General features: G+C 38.2%; 1 protein-coding gene across 4 annotated transcripts in view; it reads right to left on the minus strand.

The window, feature by feature from the left end:
* The window catches only part of DTNB (dystrobrevin beta), a 245511-nt gene that overhangs the window by 206238 nt on the left and 18366 nt on the right, over positions 1-20907 (minus strand). For all 4 annotated transcript variants that reach the window (XM_082852177.1, XM_082852176.1, XM_082852174.1 and 1 more), the window contains exons 2-3: positions 16693-16760; positions 2865-2945 (exon numbers count right to left, since the gene is read on the minus strand). In XM_082852177.1, coding sequence (XP_082708303.1) covers positions 2865-2945; positions 16693-16759 — 148 coding nt within the window. In that variant the 5' untranslated portion in view covers position 16760. The remainder of the gene's footprint in view (positions 1-2864; positions 2946-16692; positions 16761-20907) is intronic.

Genomic DNA, 20907 nt, shown 5'->3' on the forward strand with positions numbered 1-20907 from the left:
AAATATAAGTACAGTCATAGACAAACTAACAAGGCAGGCATAATGGACACTATATGAAGTCCTGCCCCCAGTGATTAGAAAATATGCTTTATTTTCAATAACACAAAGAACATGTTAAAAAACTGACCTTATCCTGAGTCATAAAACTAATCCCAATAAATTTTAAAGGATTAAAATCATATAAGCCATGCTCTATGATCAAAATGAAATTGTCAGAAATCATTATCAAAAAGAAAACTTTTAAAATAAACTTTATCTTTAGAAATGAATAAACACACTACTTGGAAATTTCCTTAATCTGATTAAGGATATCTACAAAAAACTGCAGCAAACATATTACTTAATAGTAAAATGTTGAAAGCCATTCCTCTGATACTGGGAATAAGATAAGAAATGCCCACTGTCATCATTCCTATCGTATTTCAAATCCTAACCTATATAAATATGCAGTAATTATCAGTACAAGTACTGGAAATAAAAGTAACTGTCATTATTCAGAAATGACAAAATTATACACATTGAAAATCATAAAGATTCTGCATGTATATCACTAAAATTAATATTTGAGTCTAGAATGACTGCTAGGTACAAATCAAGATATGAAGGTCACAGTGTTTCTAAATATACACCAGGACTCAGGAATAAATCCAATAAAGGATGTGCAATATCTCTACCAAAAAATATATAAATTAGCAAAACTTAAAGACCTAAATAAATGGAGGGATATATCAGGTTCACAGAAATGAAATCTCGACACTAGAAATACATCAATTCTCCCCAACTTGATCTACAGATTCAGTGTAGTCCCAACAAAATCCCACAGGACTATATATTAAAAGGATGAATTTTATTATACGTAAATTATACTTTAAAAAAAAATAAAGGAAAGAAATCCCAGCACAAATCTTTGTTTTTGTTCATTTTTAGTAGAAATTAACAAGCAAATTCTAAAATTTGTGTGAAAATAAATGTAAGAAAGCCAAGAATGTCTCAATCTTAAAAAGTAAAATAGAACAAAAGTACCCAGAACATACTATAAAGCTCTAACAGTGATTATTGGTATAAGGATAGACAAACAGACCAATGGAACACAAAGAGTCCAAAAGCAGATCCTCTCACATATGGACACAGCTATGAACATTCTTGTACATTTCTCCTAATGAATATGAGAAAAAGGTTTTTTTAGTAATGAAGAAAAAGGATGGTCTTTTCAATAAATAGTGTAGGGTCAACTGAACATATATATGGAAAAAATTGAAATCTGACTCCTACTTATAATCTGGAGTAAAAAAAATTTCAGGTGGACTGAAGAATCATATGTGACAAAATAAAACTGCTAGAACAATGCATCTTTTACTTTATATTACTAATGCCACTAGCCCGGCTCAGCCCACACATAGACTATTGTGTTCCAAGAATAATTATGGGAAGAAGTATAAAAATGGTAGTTCCTGTAGGACAGCGGTTTTCAAACTTTTTGACAACAACATGCAAATATATTTAAATCAACACACACACACACCTCTAGATATATAAAAAACACGTTTCACAAAATACTTCACCACATAAGCTACGTTCTGACTTCTTTTTCTTTCTCTTTTTTTTTCTCCATTACATGCTTTAAATTCTGGCTACAGCTCACCAAAACAGTTTCAGGAACCATTAACAGGTCACAACCCATAATTTGAAAACAATGCTTTGGGAAACCAGAGAAGAAACATGACTTCAGTCTAGGATGGTACGGTAAACTCTTTGGAGAGAATTTTAAGCTAGGATTTCTGAGTAGGACTTAAAGTAGTGTAGAAGTATTTAAATATAAAGTGACTTGTCCAAGGTCACGTGTTTATAATAAATGACAAACAAAACCTGGAGTAAAACAGGTTTTCCCATTCTAAGGCTAATGTTCTTTCCATTACACAAAACAGTTTTTCATTAATACACACACACACACACACACACACACATATCTGAGAAAAGTACAATAATTCTAAGTTAGTTCAGCTGCACACAAATTAAGAAAGATTTTATATGCATTTTACAAATATTTTAATTTACGTATTTTATAAGTAGCAATTGTGGAAGCAACTACTTATAGAAAAGGCTGATTTGTGTTATATTAAGTTTAAACAAGAAAGTTAATTTTTATTATGCCTTTATCAAAATATTAGTTTTTCTTTCTCTCCAGAAGCTGATAAACTGTATTAATTTTACATAAAACTTTGTATTAAGAACAGTGACAAGGAGAAATGAATTCTCCCATTTAAAGAATTAATTAATCTTGGGACTTCCCTGGTGGCGCAGTGGTTAAGAATCCGCCTGCCAATGCAGGGGACACGGGTTCAAGCCCTGGTCCGGGAAGATCCCACATGCCGCGGAGCAACTAAGCCCGTGTGCCACAACTACTAAGCCTGCACTCTAGAGTTTGCAAGCTACAACTACTGAGCCCGAATGCCACAACTAGTGAAGCCCGCATGCCTAGAGTCCATGCTCCACAACAAGAGAGGCCACCGCAATGAGAAGCCCGCGCACCGCAAGGAAGAGGAGTCCCCACTCACTGCAACTAGAGAAAGCCCACGCACAGCAACAAAGACCCAACACAGCCATAAATAAATAAATAAATCATTTTTTAAAAAAATAAAGAATTAATTAATCTCAAAACTAGTTACCTTATTGAGTTTCTTAAATTTTTTGAGGGACACCCAGAATAAATTAACAAGCTCTTTCCATTACAAAGCTTATATTCTGATAAACACTTAAGACAAAATAATTCAATTAACATTACAATATGACTAAAACACATTAAAATCTTCTATATTATCAAGAGCTCTATCCAGCTAGCATAGAAATGAGTAGAAATGACTTACGGTTGCATCGTTTTTGCACAAATCGCAATTTGCAAGCTGTTCTGTAAGTTGATAGTCGTATGACATCAAAATTCTGAGCACCTGAAAAGGGGCAAATAAAAAATCTTCAACTAGATTTACCATTTAATTTCCACATGCTGGGGAACTGACTCTATTCCATTGTGTTGGTACAGTCTATACACAACATGTCAACAAGGCCCTCTTTGGATAAAACACAAAGTGGGGAAGAAGGGTTAAAAATGCTTTCTGCGTGCCCACTCCATGCCAAGCACGATGCCAGCAGTTTTGCCTATATCATCCTGTCTGCTAGCCTAAGAAAACTCTGAGGGGAGGACCACTCATGACTTGAGTGAATGAACTACATATTCCGCAAAATGAAAAAAAGTGGTATAGTAGGGAAGACCCTAGCCTAGAGTCAGGAAAGCTAAATTCCAGCCCCAGTCTGACCACCAACCACAGGCCATGACCGTGGCCATGTTACACCCCTTCTTCTCAGCCTCAGTGTCCTCATCTATAAAATGAGGGAACTGGACCAGCTGATCTCTAAGTTCCCCTTCCAGGTCTGTGGCAGCCTGTGTTTTTCAAAAAAGGGACACAGCAGTATTTCCAGACCAGTATTTTTATATGCCTCTAGTATGCTGCCCCTCCCCATCAAGAACTAAAGATTATTTCCCTCCACTTGCACCTGAGGACACTGTGACTGCCTCAATGAATAGAGTGTGGCAGAGGAACACTGCCTGACTTCTGAAGGTGGGAGATAAAATGTGGGGCAGCTTGTCTGTGCTCTCACTCTCTCAGGATGCTTGCCCTAGGAACCTGGACACCATTGTTGTGAAGCCCAAACTAGCTGATATGGAGAAACCACACAGAGACACCGATACCCAGAGAAACTGAGTCCATCAGCTGAAAGTCAGCAGCAATTACCAAACATGTAAGTGAGCAAGGCAACAAATGACCCAGCCCTGAGTCTCTGAGTCTTCCAACAGAGGCCTGAGACATCATGCAGCAGTCAAGACATAATCACTGGACGCTGTTCTAATTTTAGACCCAAAAAAGGTATAAACAAAATAAATGACTGTTTGGGGATAAGTAATATATAGCCATAGTAACTAGAACAAAGCCTAAATTATATGAATCTATAAATCAAACTTTGTTTTCATTTCAAAATTTGCTGTAGGGCTTCCCTGGTGGCACAGCGGTTGAGAGTCCGTCTGCCGATGCAGGGGACACGGGTTCGTGCCCCGGCCCGGGAAGATCCCACATGCCGCGGAGCAGCTGGGCCCGTGAGCCATGGCCGCTGAGCCTGCGCGTCTGGAGCCTGTGCTCTGCAACGGGAGAGGCCACAACAGTGAGAGGCCCACGTACGGCAAAAAAAAAAAAAAAAATTGCTGTCTTGAATTTTAAGGCCACTTCAGGGAACTCTGGCCTCCAGCGTGAGTTCTTTTATTTCACCTATGCTGCCTTTGTAAGATCTGGCAGCAACTTTTGATTCAAAAAAGGGAAAGTGAACCAGCACAAATTATCTTATACCAATATTTACAGTCATCTTTCATTTCTGCTTATAGAAAAAAAAAAAAGGAAGGATTTTTCCAGGTTTTTGGTGAAAGTAATATTTATTGACCAAAAAGTGAAGCAAAGATTTCTCTTAATCTCACTTCAATCAACCCTTACCTTGATGTCACAATTAAAATTATTTCCTCCATCACCTGGTTCTCACAAAATTTCTACCCTTCTATACATACACGTTATAGTACTATTTTCTTTTTTTTAATATAACAGGTTTTTTGAAATATAATTCATCCATTAAAGTATTCAACTTAGTTGTGCAACCATCACCACAGTCAGTTTTTCATTATCTCAAAAAAGAAACCTCTTCCCCCTATGAGTCACTTTGCCCATTTTTTAATTGAGTTGTTTGTCTTTCATTATTGAGTTATAAGTACTTTATATGTTGTAGATACAAGTCCCTTATGAAATATATGATTTGCAAATTTTTTTTCCCATTCTCTGGGTAGTCATTTCACTTTCCTGGTCGTATCTAATGGGGCACAAAAGGTTTTAATTTTGATAAATCCAATATATCTATTTGTTATTTTGTCACTTGTGCTTTTGGTGTCATACCTGAGAAGGCTTTGCCTAATCTAAGCTCATGAAGATTTATACCTATGTGTCCTTCTAAAAGTTTTACAGTTTTAGATCTTACATTTAGGGCTATGATATATTTTTAGTTAATTTATTATGCGGTATGAGGCAGAGGTTCAAATTCATTCTTTTGCATATGGATACCCACTTGTCCCAGCGCCATTTGTTCAAAATACTATTCTTTCTTCATTAAATGGTCTTGGTATCCTTGTGCAAAATCAAGTGACCACAGATGTATGGGTTTAATTTTTAACTTTCAATTCTATCCCACTGATTATATGTCTATTCTTATGCCAGTACCACACAATCTGGATCATTGTGGCTTTGTAGTTCTCAAATTCGGAAGTGTGAGTCTTCCAACTTTGTTCTCTTTTGAGACTGTTTTGGCTACTCTGGGTTGAATTTCCAAATGAATTTTAGGATCAGCCCATCCATTTCTTCAAAAAAGCCAGTTTTTTTATGAGGACTGCAATGAGTTTGTGGATCAATTTAGGGAATAGTGACATCTTAATGATAAATCTTCTGATCCTTTAATACAGGATATCTTTCCATTTATTTAGTCTTCCTTAATTTCTTTCAACAGTGTTTTGTAGTTTTCAGAGTATAAGTTTTACACTTCTCTTGTTAAATTTATTCAGTCTGATTTTCTTTTACTCATTTAGTTTCTATATTACTATCTCAGCCTAAATATTTTAAATTGGAACCATTAAATATTAATTATTCAAAACCAAATAATTTTAAGAAAGAATGCCAACACATGTCCAAGAACATTTAATAAATAACCCGTCATTAAATCACTGCAGGTAATTTTAATGTCTAAACATTTATTTCTATGAAATATTTTAATGAGAAACACTGATAAAACGAATGTTAACAGCTAGGAAAGGAAAGTTCCACCCCCATCTGATCAAACAGAAACATTACTAATCTGATTGATCAGACTTTTTGCAGGGTATTTATTAGGCAATGCTTGCTAGTGGAAAAGTAACTACAGGGAAAAGGTAGTGCACCTGGTATAACTCACTCTTTTCAGACTTCTTCTCCAGTGCAGAGTCAGATTTGTCACCACAAAAGATGAAATAGAGCAGATATCACACAAGTCCAAAGCTAACTAGTTTAGGAAAATAGGAAACTCCAAATGCTTCAGACCAGTTTGCCAGAAATCTCTACACTGAAGTTTCAGGAACTAGTCAAGAATCAAGTATCACTCTGCTTCCCTTTGCCAGTCTGATCCTTGTGAAAATACATCACTCTAAATGTATTGAGGAAAATGTAGAGAGAGCAGTGGGATGTTACAGGATTCAGAAATTCTAAGAAGTCCTGGCCAGAGCATCATTTTTTAAAAATCTAATAGCAGTCCAAATCCAAAAATAATTTCTAAAAGTTAAGATATAATTAATAACCTTAGAACTTTATTAAAATACTATTGTACCAATATTCAACCAAACTTCCCATATGTTTCTCTTCTTCTGAAGCAGTCATCTTCCCTGATTTATATAAGGAGAATCCTCATACAGTGCCTAAGAATAGCCTTCATTTTTTTAATACTTCCCCTATGTAAATGTCACATTAATTTCCTGATCAGAATATATGGTAGTTTGGCAAATACAAAATAGAAAAGCCCCCAGTGAAGAAACTGAAATGACTGGAATATCACTTTGGGAATTCTGAACTAGAAATGATTACTCTTCATTATCATTCAAGAATATTTCATTAAAAGAAATACAATAAAATGTCATTTTTATACTAATGTCAGACAATGTTTCAAGCCCACCCAGAAATTACAGAGGTTTTCCCTGGTGGTGCAGGGGTTAAGAATCCGCCCGCCAATGCAGGGGACACAGGTTCGAGCCCTGGGAAGAGGTCTGGGAAGATCCCACATGCGGCGGAGCAACAAAGCCCGCATGCCACAACTACTGAAGCGTGCGCACCTAGAGACCATGCTCCACAACAAGAGAAGCCACTGCACTCAGAAGCCCGTGCACCACAACAAAGAACAGCCCCTGCCTGCGGCAACTACAGAAAGCCTGCGTGCAACGAGGACCCAACGCAACCAGAAATTAATTAATTAATTAAATTTAAAAAAAGAAAAGAAACGATACAGAGAGCCCTAACTAAATATCCAGGCAGAACTCTGGCCCCAGTTAGAAAGCCCAGTGAAATTCGTGAACAGACAGGGAACCAATGGGACACTGGGTACCCAAGAGGTACAGGAGAAAGATAGGGAAAGGATAAGAAAGGATTAAGCCTTCTTTGCACTTTATGGCTCTCCTTATTCATGAGAATGGGATATGAATGTTCTATAGTATAACCAAATCCCAAGGAAAGCAAAGAGTCAAATGGAAGGGTTTTATTGTACCTGTTTGTATCAGAAGCTTATATCAAAACCTCCAGGGGAGGAAGTTGGAATCTTCATTCTTAACAAATGCCCCTAAAGACTCTTATAATCAAGCTAGTTTTGGGAAACATAGGACTACCCAACTCAACTTAAAGGTCTAGCTCATGCACCTCTCACATTTTACCTCACACTCAACTCCAATCAGTCTGGACTACCTAGTTACCCAAACATACCGGGTCCCGTCACCTCTGGGCCTTGGTAAGTGATAGTGCCCCAGCCCTTCCTTCACCACATTATTGGGCTGACTCAGCCAAGACATCACTTCCTCCCAGATTCCTTCCTGGACCCCCCTTGCTTCCCCCATCATGGCTCCTACTGCGCTATCATCCCTTGTTCCCACTTCCAGGAAAACAAAATCCACGAAGGCAGAGACCATTTTACTGTTGTATTATTCATTACTGTATGTCCCAAAGTAGGACACAATAAAACTAACACCTAAATATTTATTGAATGAATAAATAACTGAAAACGGGGAAGTTCTGGGTTGTCTGATATAAAAAAGGCTTTTTCCCAAAAACTTACAAAGGAATGTCAAAAGGATATACAACTGCAGACACTAGCAAGGAAAGGCTCATGGCGGGAGACGATAAAAGTAGTGGGGAAGCCAATTCCTTTTCCTGTGTAAACATGTTGATGCTTTTAACTTTCCTCAGGTAGGGCAGAGCACTCCAAACTGTGTTCCAGGAAGCCACAGGATTTGATGGACGTGCTCAGCAGACTAATGACAGGGATAAGGAAGTAAATGTACTTTGCTGAAAATCGAATCTAACTGGGGAGATGAGGAGGAAGGAAGGAGAAAGGGGAGAAGAGATTATAAATCTAATAAACGTAAGTACAGTAACATGTCTGAATTGTCTAAAAACTTTCACAAGCAGTTCTAATTAGGAAAAAAATTTTTTTTAAAAAAAAATTAGTCTGAATAAGCAACAAATATGAACACGAATGACTTCCTCATTTTTTTCTTGGCAGTACACTTAAAAACCCTAGGGACCAAAGATGAAGCCAGAGGTCCCAGCAGAGAGGAAGGTACAGATAACACCAAGATCACTGAAGGGTGACTCTCTCAGTGGGTGAACTAGGAAAAAAAGTTTTAAAATCCCGCAAAAGGAAATGGCTGTGACACATACCTGGCTCCACCAAGATCTGGATTTAAATTTTTGTAAATAATGGCAAACAAACAAAGTGATAACCAAATAGGTTGGATAAAACAAAAATGGATTACACAGGATAAAAATAAAGTCTAATTTGTGGAGTTCAAAAGATAATACAAAAAAGAGCATATATTTCATAAAGGAGGTACTCTAACACATCCTAATAATATTCTTGTATTACTTAGAACAAAGTTATAAATATTGATATGATTTGGGCTTCATTTTTTTTTTTACATCTTTATTGGAGTATAATTGCTTTACAATGGTGTGTTAGTTTCTGCTTTATAAAAAAGTGAATCATTTATACATATACACATGTTCCCATATCTCTTCCCTCTTGCGTCTCCCTCCCTCCCACCCTCCCTATCCCACCCCTCTAGGTGGTCACAAAGCACCGAGCTGATCTCCCTGTGCTATGCGGCTGCTTCCCACTAGCTATCTATTTTACGTTTGGTAGTGTATATATGTCCATGCCACTCTCACTCTGTCACAGCTTACCCTTCCCCCTCCCCATATCCTCAAGTCCATTCTCTAGTAGGTCTGTGTCTTTATTCCTGTCTTACTCCTAGGTTCTTCATGACGTTTTTCTTTTCTTAAATTCCATACATATGTGTTAGCATACGGTATTTGTCTTTCTCTTTCTGACTTACTTCAATCTGTATGACAGACTCTAGGTCCATCCACCTCATTACAAATAGCTCGATTTCATTTGTTTTTATGGCTGAGTAATATTCCATTGTGTGTATATATATATATTGCATATATATATCCATATATACAATGGAATATTATATACACATCTTCTTTATCCATTCATCCGATGATGGACATTTAGGTTGTTTCCATCTCCTAGTTATTGTAAATAGAGCTGCAATGAACATTTTGGTACATGACTCTTTTTTTTTTTTTTTTTGCGGTACACAGGCCTCTCACTGTTGTGGCCTCTCCCGTTGCGGAGCACAGGCTCCGGACGCACAGGCTCAGCGGTCATGGCTCACGGGCCCGGCCGCTCCGTGGCATGTGTGATCTTCCTGGACCGGGGCACGAACCCGTGTCCCCTGCATCGGCAGGCAGACTCTCAACCACTGCGCCACCAGGGAAGCCCCATGACTCTTTTAGAATTATGGTTTTCTCAGGGTATATGCCCAGTAGTGGGATTGCTGGGTCATATGGTAGTTCTATTTGTAGTTTTTTAAGGAACCTCCATACTGTTCTCCATAGTGGCTGTACCAATTCACATTCCCACCAGCAGTGCAAGAGGGTTCCCTTTCCTCCACATCCTCTCCAGCATTTATTGTTTCTAGATTTTTTGATGATGGCCATTCTGACTGGTGTGAGATGATATCTCATTGTAGTTTTGATTTGCATTTCTCTAATGATTAATGATGTTGAGCATTCTTTCATGTGTTTGTTGGCAGTCTGTATATCTTCTTTGGAGAAATGTCTATGTAGGTCTTCTGGCCATTTTTGGACTGGGTTATTTGGTTTTTTGTTATTGAGCTGCATGTAAATTGTAAATTTTGGAGATTAATCCTTTGTCAGTTGCTTCATTTGCAAATATTTTCTCCCATTCTGAGGGTTGTCTTTTGGTCTTGTTTATGGTTTCCTTTGCTGTGCAAAAGCTTTGAAGTTTCATTAGGTCCCATTTGTTTACTTTTGTTTTTATTTCCATTTCTCTAGGATGTGGGTCAAAAAGTATCTTGCTGTGATTTATGTCATAGAGTGTTCTACTAAGAGTTTGATAGCTTCTGGCCTTACATTTAGGTTTTCCTCTAAGAGTTTGATAGCTTCTGGCCTTACATTTAGGTCTTTAATCCATCTGGGCTTGATTTTAATTGATGTTAAAATTTCCGGAGTAACCACAAAAAGAACAGAAAAAGAACATACAACTCACAAGTAAGTAGAGGGAAAAAGTAGAATGGAGGGAAGCTCAATTCATCTAATAGAAGTCAAGAAAGGAGGGGAAAAAAAACAGAGAAAGGACAAAACTGAAGTACAAAATAAAATGGAAGAAAAATGAAACATATCAGTATTCATAAAAAAGGTTAAACTGGGCTTCCCTGGTGGCGCAGTGGTTGAGAGTCCACCTGCCGATGCAGGGGACACGGGTTCGTGCCCCGGTCCGGGAAGATCCCACATGCCGTGGAGCGGCGGGGCCCGTGAGCCATGGCCACTGAGCCTGCGTGTCCAGAGCCTGTGCTCCGCAATGGGAGAGGCCACAACAGTGAGAGGCCCGCGTACCGAAAAAAAAAAAAAAAAGGCTAAACAAAATAAAGTCTTCAGTGAAAAAGCCAAAATTGTCACAATGGTCGTTTTGGTTATTTTTTAAAATAATCTAACTTATGCTGTTTACAAGAGATACATATATAACATAAGGATACAGGAAAAAAATTAAAGAATAAATGGATATATATTGAAAAATCTGCAAACAACAAATGCTGGAGAGGGTGTGGAGGAAAGGGAACCCTCTTGCACTGTTGGTGGGAATGTAAATTGATACAGCCACTATGGAGAACAGTATGGAGGTTCCTTAAAAAACTACAACTAGAACTACTATACAACCCAGCAATCCCACTACTGGGCATATAACCTGAGAAAACCATAATTCAAAAAGAGTCATGTACCACAATGTTCATTGCAGCTCTATTTACAATAGCCAAGACATGGAAGCAACCTAAGTGTCCATCGACAGATGAATGGATAAAGAAGATGTGGCACATAGATACAATGGAATATTACTCAGCCATAAAAACAAACGAAATTGAGTTATTTGTAGTGAGGTGGATGGACCTAGAGTCTGTCATACAGAGTGAAGTAAGTCAGAAAAAGAAAAACAAATACCGTATGCTAACACATATATATGGAATCTAAAAAAAAAAAAAATTGTTCTGAAGAACCTCAGGGCAGTACAGGGATAAAGATGCAGACATAGAGAATGGACTTGAGAACAGGGGTGGGGGGAAGGGTAAGCTGGGACGAAGTGAGAGAGTGGCATGGACATATGTATGCTACCAAATGTAAATTCGATAGCTAGTGGGAAGCAGCCGCATAGCACAGGGAGATCAGCTCAGTGCTTTGTGACCACCTAGAGGGATGGGATAGGCAGGGTAAGAGGGAGGAGACATGGGGATATATGTACACGTATAGGTGATTCACTTTGTTATACAGCAGAAACTAACACACCATGGTAAAGCAATTATACTCCAATAAAGATGTTAACAGAATAAAAAATAAATTAAAAATAAAAACGATATTTAGTGTACTAGGCATGCTAATCAAAAGAAAGCTGGTGGGCTTCCCTGGTGGTGCAATGGTTGAGAGTCCGCCTGCCGATGCAGGGGACACGGGTTCGTGCCCTGGTCTGGGAAGAACCCACATGCCGCAGAGCGGCTAGGCCCGTGAGCCATGGCCGCTGAGCCTGCGTGTCCGGAGCCTGTGCTCTGCAACGGGAGAGGCCACAACAGTGAGAGGCCCGCGTACTGCAAAAAAAAAAAAAAAAGCTGGTATAGATATATTAATATACAACAAAACAAACTTTGAAGCAAAAAAGCATTACTAGAAAAAAAAAGTTTACCTATATAATAATAAAAGATTCAATTTCCCAGGTAGACAGAGTATTTTAATATATATGCATCTAAGAACAAAAGCTTCAAAACACTGACCGAACTACAGGGGGGAAATTTTAAATCCATGATCAAAGCAGAGATTTTTAACATCTTCCAGTAATTAAGATCAAGCAGTCAAATCAGAAAAGACAAAAAGATTTTAGTAAAACATAATGAGCTTGATCTAGATAATACAGAAATCATACACATGATTTTCAAGCACTCATGGAATATTTAGAAAAACATACAAATATCAACAAATACAAAGATTCTAGAAAATCCCTCACTCCCTGACCCATAATCCCATTAAGCTAAATATCTTTATTATTAAAACAGACATTCATTTACGAATTTAAAAGGATACTTCTCATTAATCTACAACAGAAATTAGAAAACACAGAGATCTGATAATGAAAATAGTATATATCTGAACATATGTAATACAAAAATAGAAAATCACGGAAAAGTATATTCTTCAATGCTTACATAAGAAAGAAAAAAGTCTGAAAATAAATGGCCTACATTAGAAAAAGAAAAATACAACTGCCTAAAGTAGAAAGAAGAAAATAATAAACCACGTAATAGCATGAAATAATGACACAGAAAACAAAGATACATAGAGCGGACCAATAAAGCCAAAGGTCCTTGAGAAGACCAATAAAAGTGACAAAATTCTGGAAAAGGAAAAATTCTGGAATCTCTGAGCATGGAGGCCTGGCATCAAGTATTTTGCAGACTCATCTAGAAAGTTTTTACTTTAGCACCAGAGTCAAGAGATTATCACCCTTCCTTTTTCTTAGTAATGTTACATCATGTAAAAATCGTAAACTATCAAATTATTTGTACGTAATTTATTCTACTCCTCCTTTAATAAATACTTATTGAATTGCTGGGGCTACCATGATAAATACATGTGATTCTTACTTTCATGGTGCTTAGAGTCCAGAAGATAAAATATTAAGCAAAGAAAGAACAAACTGATTTCATCACTGTTCAAAATAGGAAATTAAAAGATACTGTCTAAAAATAGAAAGGCTTAAGAATACTACTGAAAGGCACAACAATAAAGGTAACACAAGATAAAAAACACAAGCTATCTAAACTATTAAATTCCTATGACCGCTTTCATGCTACAACTGCAGAGTTGAGTAGCTATGACAGAGAACTCATCATATGGCCTGCAAATCCTAAAATATTTACTTTCTGGCTCTTTAAGAAAAAGACTGCTGGCCCCAGAACTATGTATGTTAAGGAGAAATATATTATATGTCACTGTATCATCTCAAGAGAAGCAGAAAACAACTGATAAAATGCTATACTCATTCGTGATTTAAAGAAAATAACAGTAATAACTCTTGGTAAATTAGGACAGAAAAGTACATCTTTCACCTGGTGAAGGGTACAAAACCTACAACAAATATCATTTTAATAGTGAAATATTACATCCATTCCCATTCAAGTCAAAAACAAGACAAGAATGCCTGCTATCTTCCCAACTCTTAAATACAATATCTGAGGTCCTAACCAGTACAGTAGGTCATGAAAAAGAGGTATAAGGATTGCAAAAATAAGAGTCAAAATGGCCTTTCTTTAAAAATAATGCAGTTCCATAGAACGTACACCACCAAGAATGAACCCTAATGTAAACCATAGACTTTGAGTGATTATGATGTGTCAATGTAGGTCCATCAGTTGTAATGGACGTGCCACTCTGGTGTGGGTGCTAATAGTGGGGGAGACCATGGATGTGCCAGGGCAGGGGGTATATATGAGATAGCTCTGTTCCTTCCTCTTTCATTTGGCTATGAACCTAAAACTGCTCTAAAAAAATAAAGTCTTTTTAAAAAATGATGTACATGTAGTTACCTACCTAAGCAGAAGTCTAAACTAACCATTAAGACTAATGAAAGAGTGGAGAAAGATCATTGGATTCAAAACTGACATACTAAAATCAACCCAATACCTAGATGACAGGGCCAAGTCATAAGGCTGGCAAATGGTGATTTCTGCATCCTCAGAAAGTAATTATAACGCAGATTTGGGGTGATGCTGGAAATGAGAGTGGGGCTTCCCACAGCAGATACCATTGCCACCAATGCAATACCTCCTGAGAAGAAATAGAGGGGGCTCAAGAAGCCATACCCACCAAACATCTCCCAGACTGTTCATATCCTTGAGTTTGTTACAGAGAATGGTAACTTATATGAAGTTAGTGTGTCAGTGATAACATTCACTAAGTAGTAAACCCAGTTCTTTGCAGAATACCCAATTTCTACTTCAAATATCTACCCCAGTCATGCTCTCTCACATGCCCATGTGAGTGCACCCCAGGTAATTCTTAGTATGAGGAATTATTATTTATTTGGTTTCCATTTTTGTCGGTTTCCCTTTTAAAATGTAAGTGGTATGAGTGAAGTCAGGGACTGTGTTTTGTTCTCCCCTATAACCCTAGCACCTAGAATGGTGCCCGGAATGTAACAGATTCTCAGTAAATGTGTTAAAAATTAAATGAAAAGATGGTCCTTTTGCTGAGTCTGGAAGGGTAGGCAGGAACAACAAGCCAGATGAAGGTGAAGGCAACCCCATAAGCAACAGCACAGGGATATGGAAAACACGATCTATCTTGGGGAAAGCCAGTTCAGAACTGCTGGGAAATGACACACAAGGCATGTAATGGAAACTGGGAACCAAGAAAAAGAGTCCAGAAGGGCCTCATCTGGCACACTGCGGAGCTTGGGCTTTCTCAGGACCGTGATGACGAGCCCTGAAGGGATTTAAGAAGGAAGTAATCTAGAATAAATCTGGGTTCAATCTGGCAGCATCAGAGATCACCGATTTGAGAGTGTCAAGACTGAAGGAAAGGATCAGAAACCAACTGTTTTAGTTTAGAAAAGTAACAAGGATAAAAATATTAATAATAAACACAGCTTAATGCCACTGAACTGCATATTTATAAATGGTTAAAATAAATATGATTTATGTATATTTTACCACAATAAAAAAAAGAGGAATTTAAAAAAAACACAGCTAGCCACATTAAATAACTACTTATCTGGGAAAGCAATGTGCTAAGTGCTTTAGTCACACTATCTCATTTAATCTTCATGATAGTTCTATGAAGTAGGTACAATTCCCATTTTATGGATGAAGAAACTGTAGCACAGAGAGAGAAGGTAACTTGCCCAAGGTTACACAGCCAGGAAGTGAGGGAGCCTAGATCCAAACCCAGGCTGTCTGACTGCAGAGCCTGGATTCAACACCATCATGGTATGAGGAACAGACAGATTCAAGACTCACTTTTGAGGGAACACTCAGCTGCACTTTGCCATTTCCTTGGAGGTGAAAGGTGAGGTGGAGAGAAGTGACTCCAAGCTGTCTGGCTTAGATGACTAGCAGTTAGCGACTCAGAGCTACAAAAGTTCTTAAAGGTCACCCAGACCGACTGCCTAACCAATGCCAAAAATTTCTTTTCCTCCTTTAACGAACAGTTATCTGGGCTATGCCTGGCAGGACAACGTAGGTCTGAGTTGAGTCAAACTCTGCCTCCCATTACTAAGACTCTAAAGACAAACTAGCTTGATAGTTGGAAGGGTCTTCTGAGACTTGATCTGCTGATTTTCACTCTGTGGTAGGTAGAATTCTAGAATTCTGCAACTACCTCAGGGGCCATCTCAAGCTGACTCCTACTTCCCCCACACCCCCACACCCCACACACACACACCCCCGCCCCGCTTCAGGCAAGCAGAATGAATTTTATGACACTCATGTTGAAGGTCCTTGTAAGGAGCACAGTGCTTTTAAAAGGTTTCACAATCATTGGTACAAACTAATAACCTTATTTCCTGGCTAAGGAATTTGAGGTCCACCAAGTGTGAACGCACTGGTCAAGGTCACACAGACGAGCAATCGCAAAACAAAACAATCCTTCAAATACTGGGAACTGCCTACTCTTCCTGGCCATCTTTTTCTTTGAGTTTCATATAAGAAACATATAAGAATATAGGAATATATGCGAATAAATAAGCATACATCAATGTAAGAATTTTTTAACAGAAGATTTCAAAGGGTATATAGTAAAGTAATATACCAAAGTACACATTCCTGCTTTTACTTTTTCCTACAGCTCTAAGTGTTTCCTAACACTTAGTCCTCGCTACCTTAGAATCTTTATCTAGTGTAAGGTAATTTACACAATATAATGTATTAATTATCTATCACCACCTGCAATCTCATGGTAACAATGGAGTTATAGCAAGAAGTCTAAATTGACTGGCATGCCTTAAACTCACAGAAATTTTAGGTAACATTTCTGCCTTTTTATTTATGACCTTGAAGAAAGCAATTCAAGTCAATTCAATTAAACTATATGCTCTGGCTTGGTGTCCTCCAACTGCACGATTCTTTAACTCCCATTCTTCCCTTTCTAAAGCCTGTAACATAAAACTTATGATTAATGCTATGACTTGATCGGGGGAAAAAAAAAAAACATTCCCACACATACAAACAGGATTCCAGAAGCACTCAGGACTCACGCATTTCTATGAACAGCTGCCTCTTCTCTGCCATGGTCTTCCGCTTGTTCCCACTTTCCTCAATCATCCTAGAGACAAAGAAGGATACAATAAACCAATGTGTAATTTGACAATTCCACCAAGTGCTTATCAGTCTGTTGTGAAGAGGTACAAGAAACCAAGCTGTGTATGCATACATTAAAAGGATATCAGTAAAAATAAAGTAGAAGCCTGATACAGAAAAAAACAAACTGTTGTCCCTTTATCTGATAGCTTCTAAAATATTATAAAGTCAATACTTAAATGAGCTCATACACTTGCTTCCTGTGCTGAAAATATGGGGCCACGTCTTATTTCTAACTTTGTTTTCTCTGCACAGTCCTGGATTAGTTGAGACATTTTCCCCATATTCCTACTGCTTTACATAGATAAACATGTTACTAAAGATAATTTAGGTAATAATTATAATGAAAGGCTATAATAAAGAACATCAGGATAATTAGCTTATACATAAAAAGTATAAATAGAATCTTTTATTTTTATATTAAAAAGTATTAAACAAAAAAGTATTCATCCACAAACTCAAAGAACTCCTAAATATAAGTTTTTAATCACATGACTTTGGCTATGCCAGTCACTCTGTTTAAGAAAAAACTCTTTCCATGCATTATCTCATTTAATCCTCCCAACAACTCTGGGTGCTGGCATTATTATTATCCCCATTTTACAGATTAGGAAACAGATGCCTAGAAAAGAACACTAACTTGCTCAAGGACACACAACTCAGAAGCGGTAGAGTAGAATCCCAACCCTTTCATTAAACTTCTTTCACAATTTTTGCCTCTAGATGCGTATTTTCAAATCTTTATGCTTAAAAAGCTAGAACACAATAGCCCATTGCATGGACCCTACTGATGCAAAATCTGTGACATCTCAGCCAAACTTCGCCTTACTCTATGAAGAAAAAAATATCTAAACAAATAGCATAAGCTAAATATCCCTAAGAAGATTAAACTGCTGTAAATCATGGAGTGATTTATATAACATTGTCGAATACGTTAGAATCATGAATTAAATGGTGACTACACAAATTACATATCTATTAAAGCAAAGTGCCTGCTGAAAGTTTAGTTATAAATATATCCTAAAGAAAATTTATAATGTAAATATATTCCTTACCATTCTGCAATTAATATTTTGATCATTAAAACTATCCCTTTCCGGGCTTCCCTGGTGGCGCAGTGGTTGAGAGTCCGCCTGCCGATGCAGGGGACATGGGTTCGTGCCCCGGTCTGGGAAGTTCCCACATGCCGCGGAGCGGCTGGGCCCGTGAGCCATGGCCGCTGAGCCTGCGCGTCCGGAGCCTGTGCTCCGCAACGGGAGAGGGCACAACAGTGAGAGGCCCGTGTACGGCCAAAAAAACACTATCCCTTTCCTAGATCACTGAAATGTTACCAAATAGGCTTCAATGTACATGATGGTTACCTAACAATTTGCCCCCAAGAGGAAACAGTTTTAAACGGAAAGAAAGTAAGCCAAAGAAAAAGCAACCAGAAACAGCAAACATCTAATGAAATCTAGGTCCTAGAGAAAAAAACAAGAGTTGGTACCAGGAACCTATAATTATAATGAAACGAAGATATTCAAAAGCCTCCTCCCTGTCCCCAAACTTGGTCTCCCACTGGGTAATACAAATTTTAAATGCTAAACACAGATTAAAACAGAGAATCATAATGTCCTTTATAATATATATCATTTATTATATACTTCTACTTTTGCTATTTCTTTAAATCACTTTTTCTCAGAGTAGAATTATGAATTCCTGGAGATCCCTAAGTTTTTCATTACAGTTTTCTAAATTTTGTCTTTATTTCCAGATTAATCTTCAAAAAAATTAACAGAAACATATTTTAGATCATCTGGACGACCACGAAACTACAAGTACTGCCGACGCCACTTCAGAGCCCACATCTGCATGTGTGATTACTGTGGCATTGGAAGCAAGAGAGCACGTAAAGCAGGCGTCAGCAAGCTAGAGAAACTATAGTACCTGGACCAGATCTGACCTGCCACCTGTTTTTGCAAATAAAGTTTTACTGGAACACAGCCAAACCTATTCATTTATGTATTGTCTAAGGATGCTCTCATGCTACAACAGCAGAGTCGAGTGTTTTCAACAGAGAGCATCTGGCATGCAACGTCTAAAATAATTACCATCTGGTCCTGTAAGTAAAAGCATGCCAACCCAACCTAAAGCAATAGTAATTAATACTGCATTACTACACGTCTGGCTTTCCCATGGTGCCTGATAAGAAATCCTTTATTAGCTACTTTCTTCTCTGTCTTACTTCTCCACTCTTCTACCAGTATTTCCTAGGATCTAAAAAAAAAAATTTTTTTTTTAATTTGCATTTGAGTCCTTATAGAGCATTTGCTTCTAGGGTAACCCAAAATAAGACAGATTTGATCCTGTAAAACAGACCTTCAAGATGAATTCTGTAAGTGGATCACTCGCCAACAGATGACAAGGATCCCAGTGCTGGTAGTAAGTAGCCTGGTGAGAACCCCTGGTGTGCTGCTGCATGGATAGTACTAAGACTCATGAAGTGGTGGAGCTAGTAAGGGACACAGGTAGAAGAAGATAATTGGCTTATACAATAGCTTTAGCATTTGAGAGAGACAGGAGGACTGGGAATTTTAAAGACAATTAAATGGTTGAGCTTTTGTTAAGTAGGACGGATGCACAGAAGAAAGAAAATGTCAAGGCTTAAATCAGCCAAGTACCAACTCAGAGCATGCTATGAGAGCCAGAGACCTCCATGGCAGCACTTTTTAAGGAACCCTCAGCTCCCACAACTTGAGAGCAGATTGTGCTAAAAATCAGGCTCAAATTCTGTTTATGAAAGTAGGCAGCTTAACAAAGAAGACTGAATTCATAGTCCAGCCAAGATTCCCCTGAACCCTATAGGCCTGAAGAAGTGGCTCTCTGCTCTTGCTACAAGGGCAGTCTCCTCTGCCTAAAGACTATGCAAAGTTCTCATCTGAGATGCATGCCTAGAAAGATGCTGACCCTCCTCAGGATCTGTTTCTACCTCCCTCACTGCTTCTACGCTAATAACTAGGGTCAAGTCTTACATCATCAGAAAGGGAAGGTACTGTCCCTGCTTTGGATGGAAAAGGGCTGATTCATCAAAACAGCTGCTGGACCTGACGATATGCACTAACAGGAACTGGAAGAACATACCTGGGAATGGACCTTGAGAGTGCTGAACTTGAGCCAAGTGTAAAGTAAGACAAAGTTTGTTGCCATGGCGGTACTCAACCCATGACCCAGGATTTAATATTCTGAAAAGGACACCTGGCGCCAGTCCTAATATGCCACTAGACTGGCTCATTTAAGCTGGGCATGCGGGTTTTGGTGGCCTAGAGAAAATGAACTGGAGATGCTGGAACTGCAGAGCAAGTATTAAGGAAACAGTTAATAGGGTGTTCCCCTTCCCCATATCTCCTGGCCTTTACTGAATCCTTCTATACTGACTGACAGCATCTGCATTTTGTTTGTTTGTTTGTCTGTCTGTTTAAACAGAGAAACGAGGCTTTCTCTGACCTCTGAAGTCCATTTTGTTCCTTGCATGTCAGACCTGAAATGCTATAAATTTACCACTCCCTAGAAACAGTCTTAACCAATGATTGATTTAGTTGGTATATACTCTACCTACCTTGCCTCCTAAAAGGGTGTAAATCTGAGGACATGTTTTACACAAGCTCCTAGAGTTCCCCAGTGGGAATAAGCTTCTGTCACCCACAGCGGTAACTTGCTTGATAACAAAACCCTTATCTGCTAACTTCCCTTCCCCATCTCACCTCCCGGTCCCCTGCTGATGTTTGCAGGGATAACCTCCAAAACAAAATACTTGCACGCAAATCCTTGTCTAAGAGTCAGCTTCTGACAGAACTCAAACTAAAATACTAAGTCTTTTCATTTCAACCAAGCTTATAGTTCAGATTTCATAAAATCCAAATGTATGGGGTACACATAAATTAAGATTACTATAAATGATTTCCCCAGGCCTTAGCATGACTCCATTCCAGTGCTCCATGGATCCTCATACCTCCATCTTTGTAATTATGATTTTAACAGTCCACACTCAACAAAGATCTGACCCTACTACCACACCTGATTACGTCCTTGTCTTCCTGATATAACTTTAAAGATCAACAGTTACATGAATGTAA

This window comes from Leucopleurus acutus (assembly GCF_964270905.1).
Source record: "Leucopleurus acutus genome assembly, chromosome: 12".
NCBI lineage: Eukaryota > Metazoa > Chordata > Mammalia > Artiodactyla > Delphinidae > Leucopleurus > Leucopleurus acutus.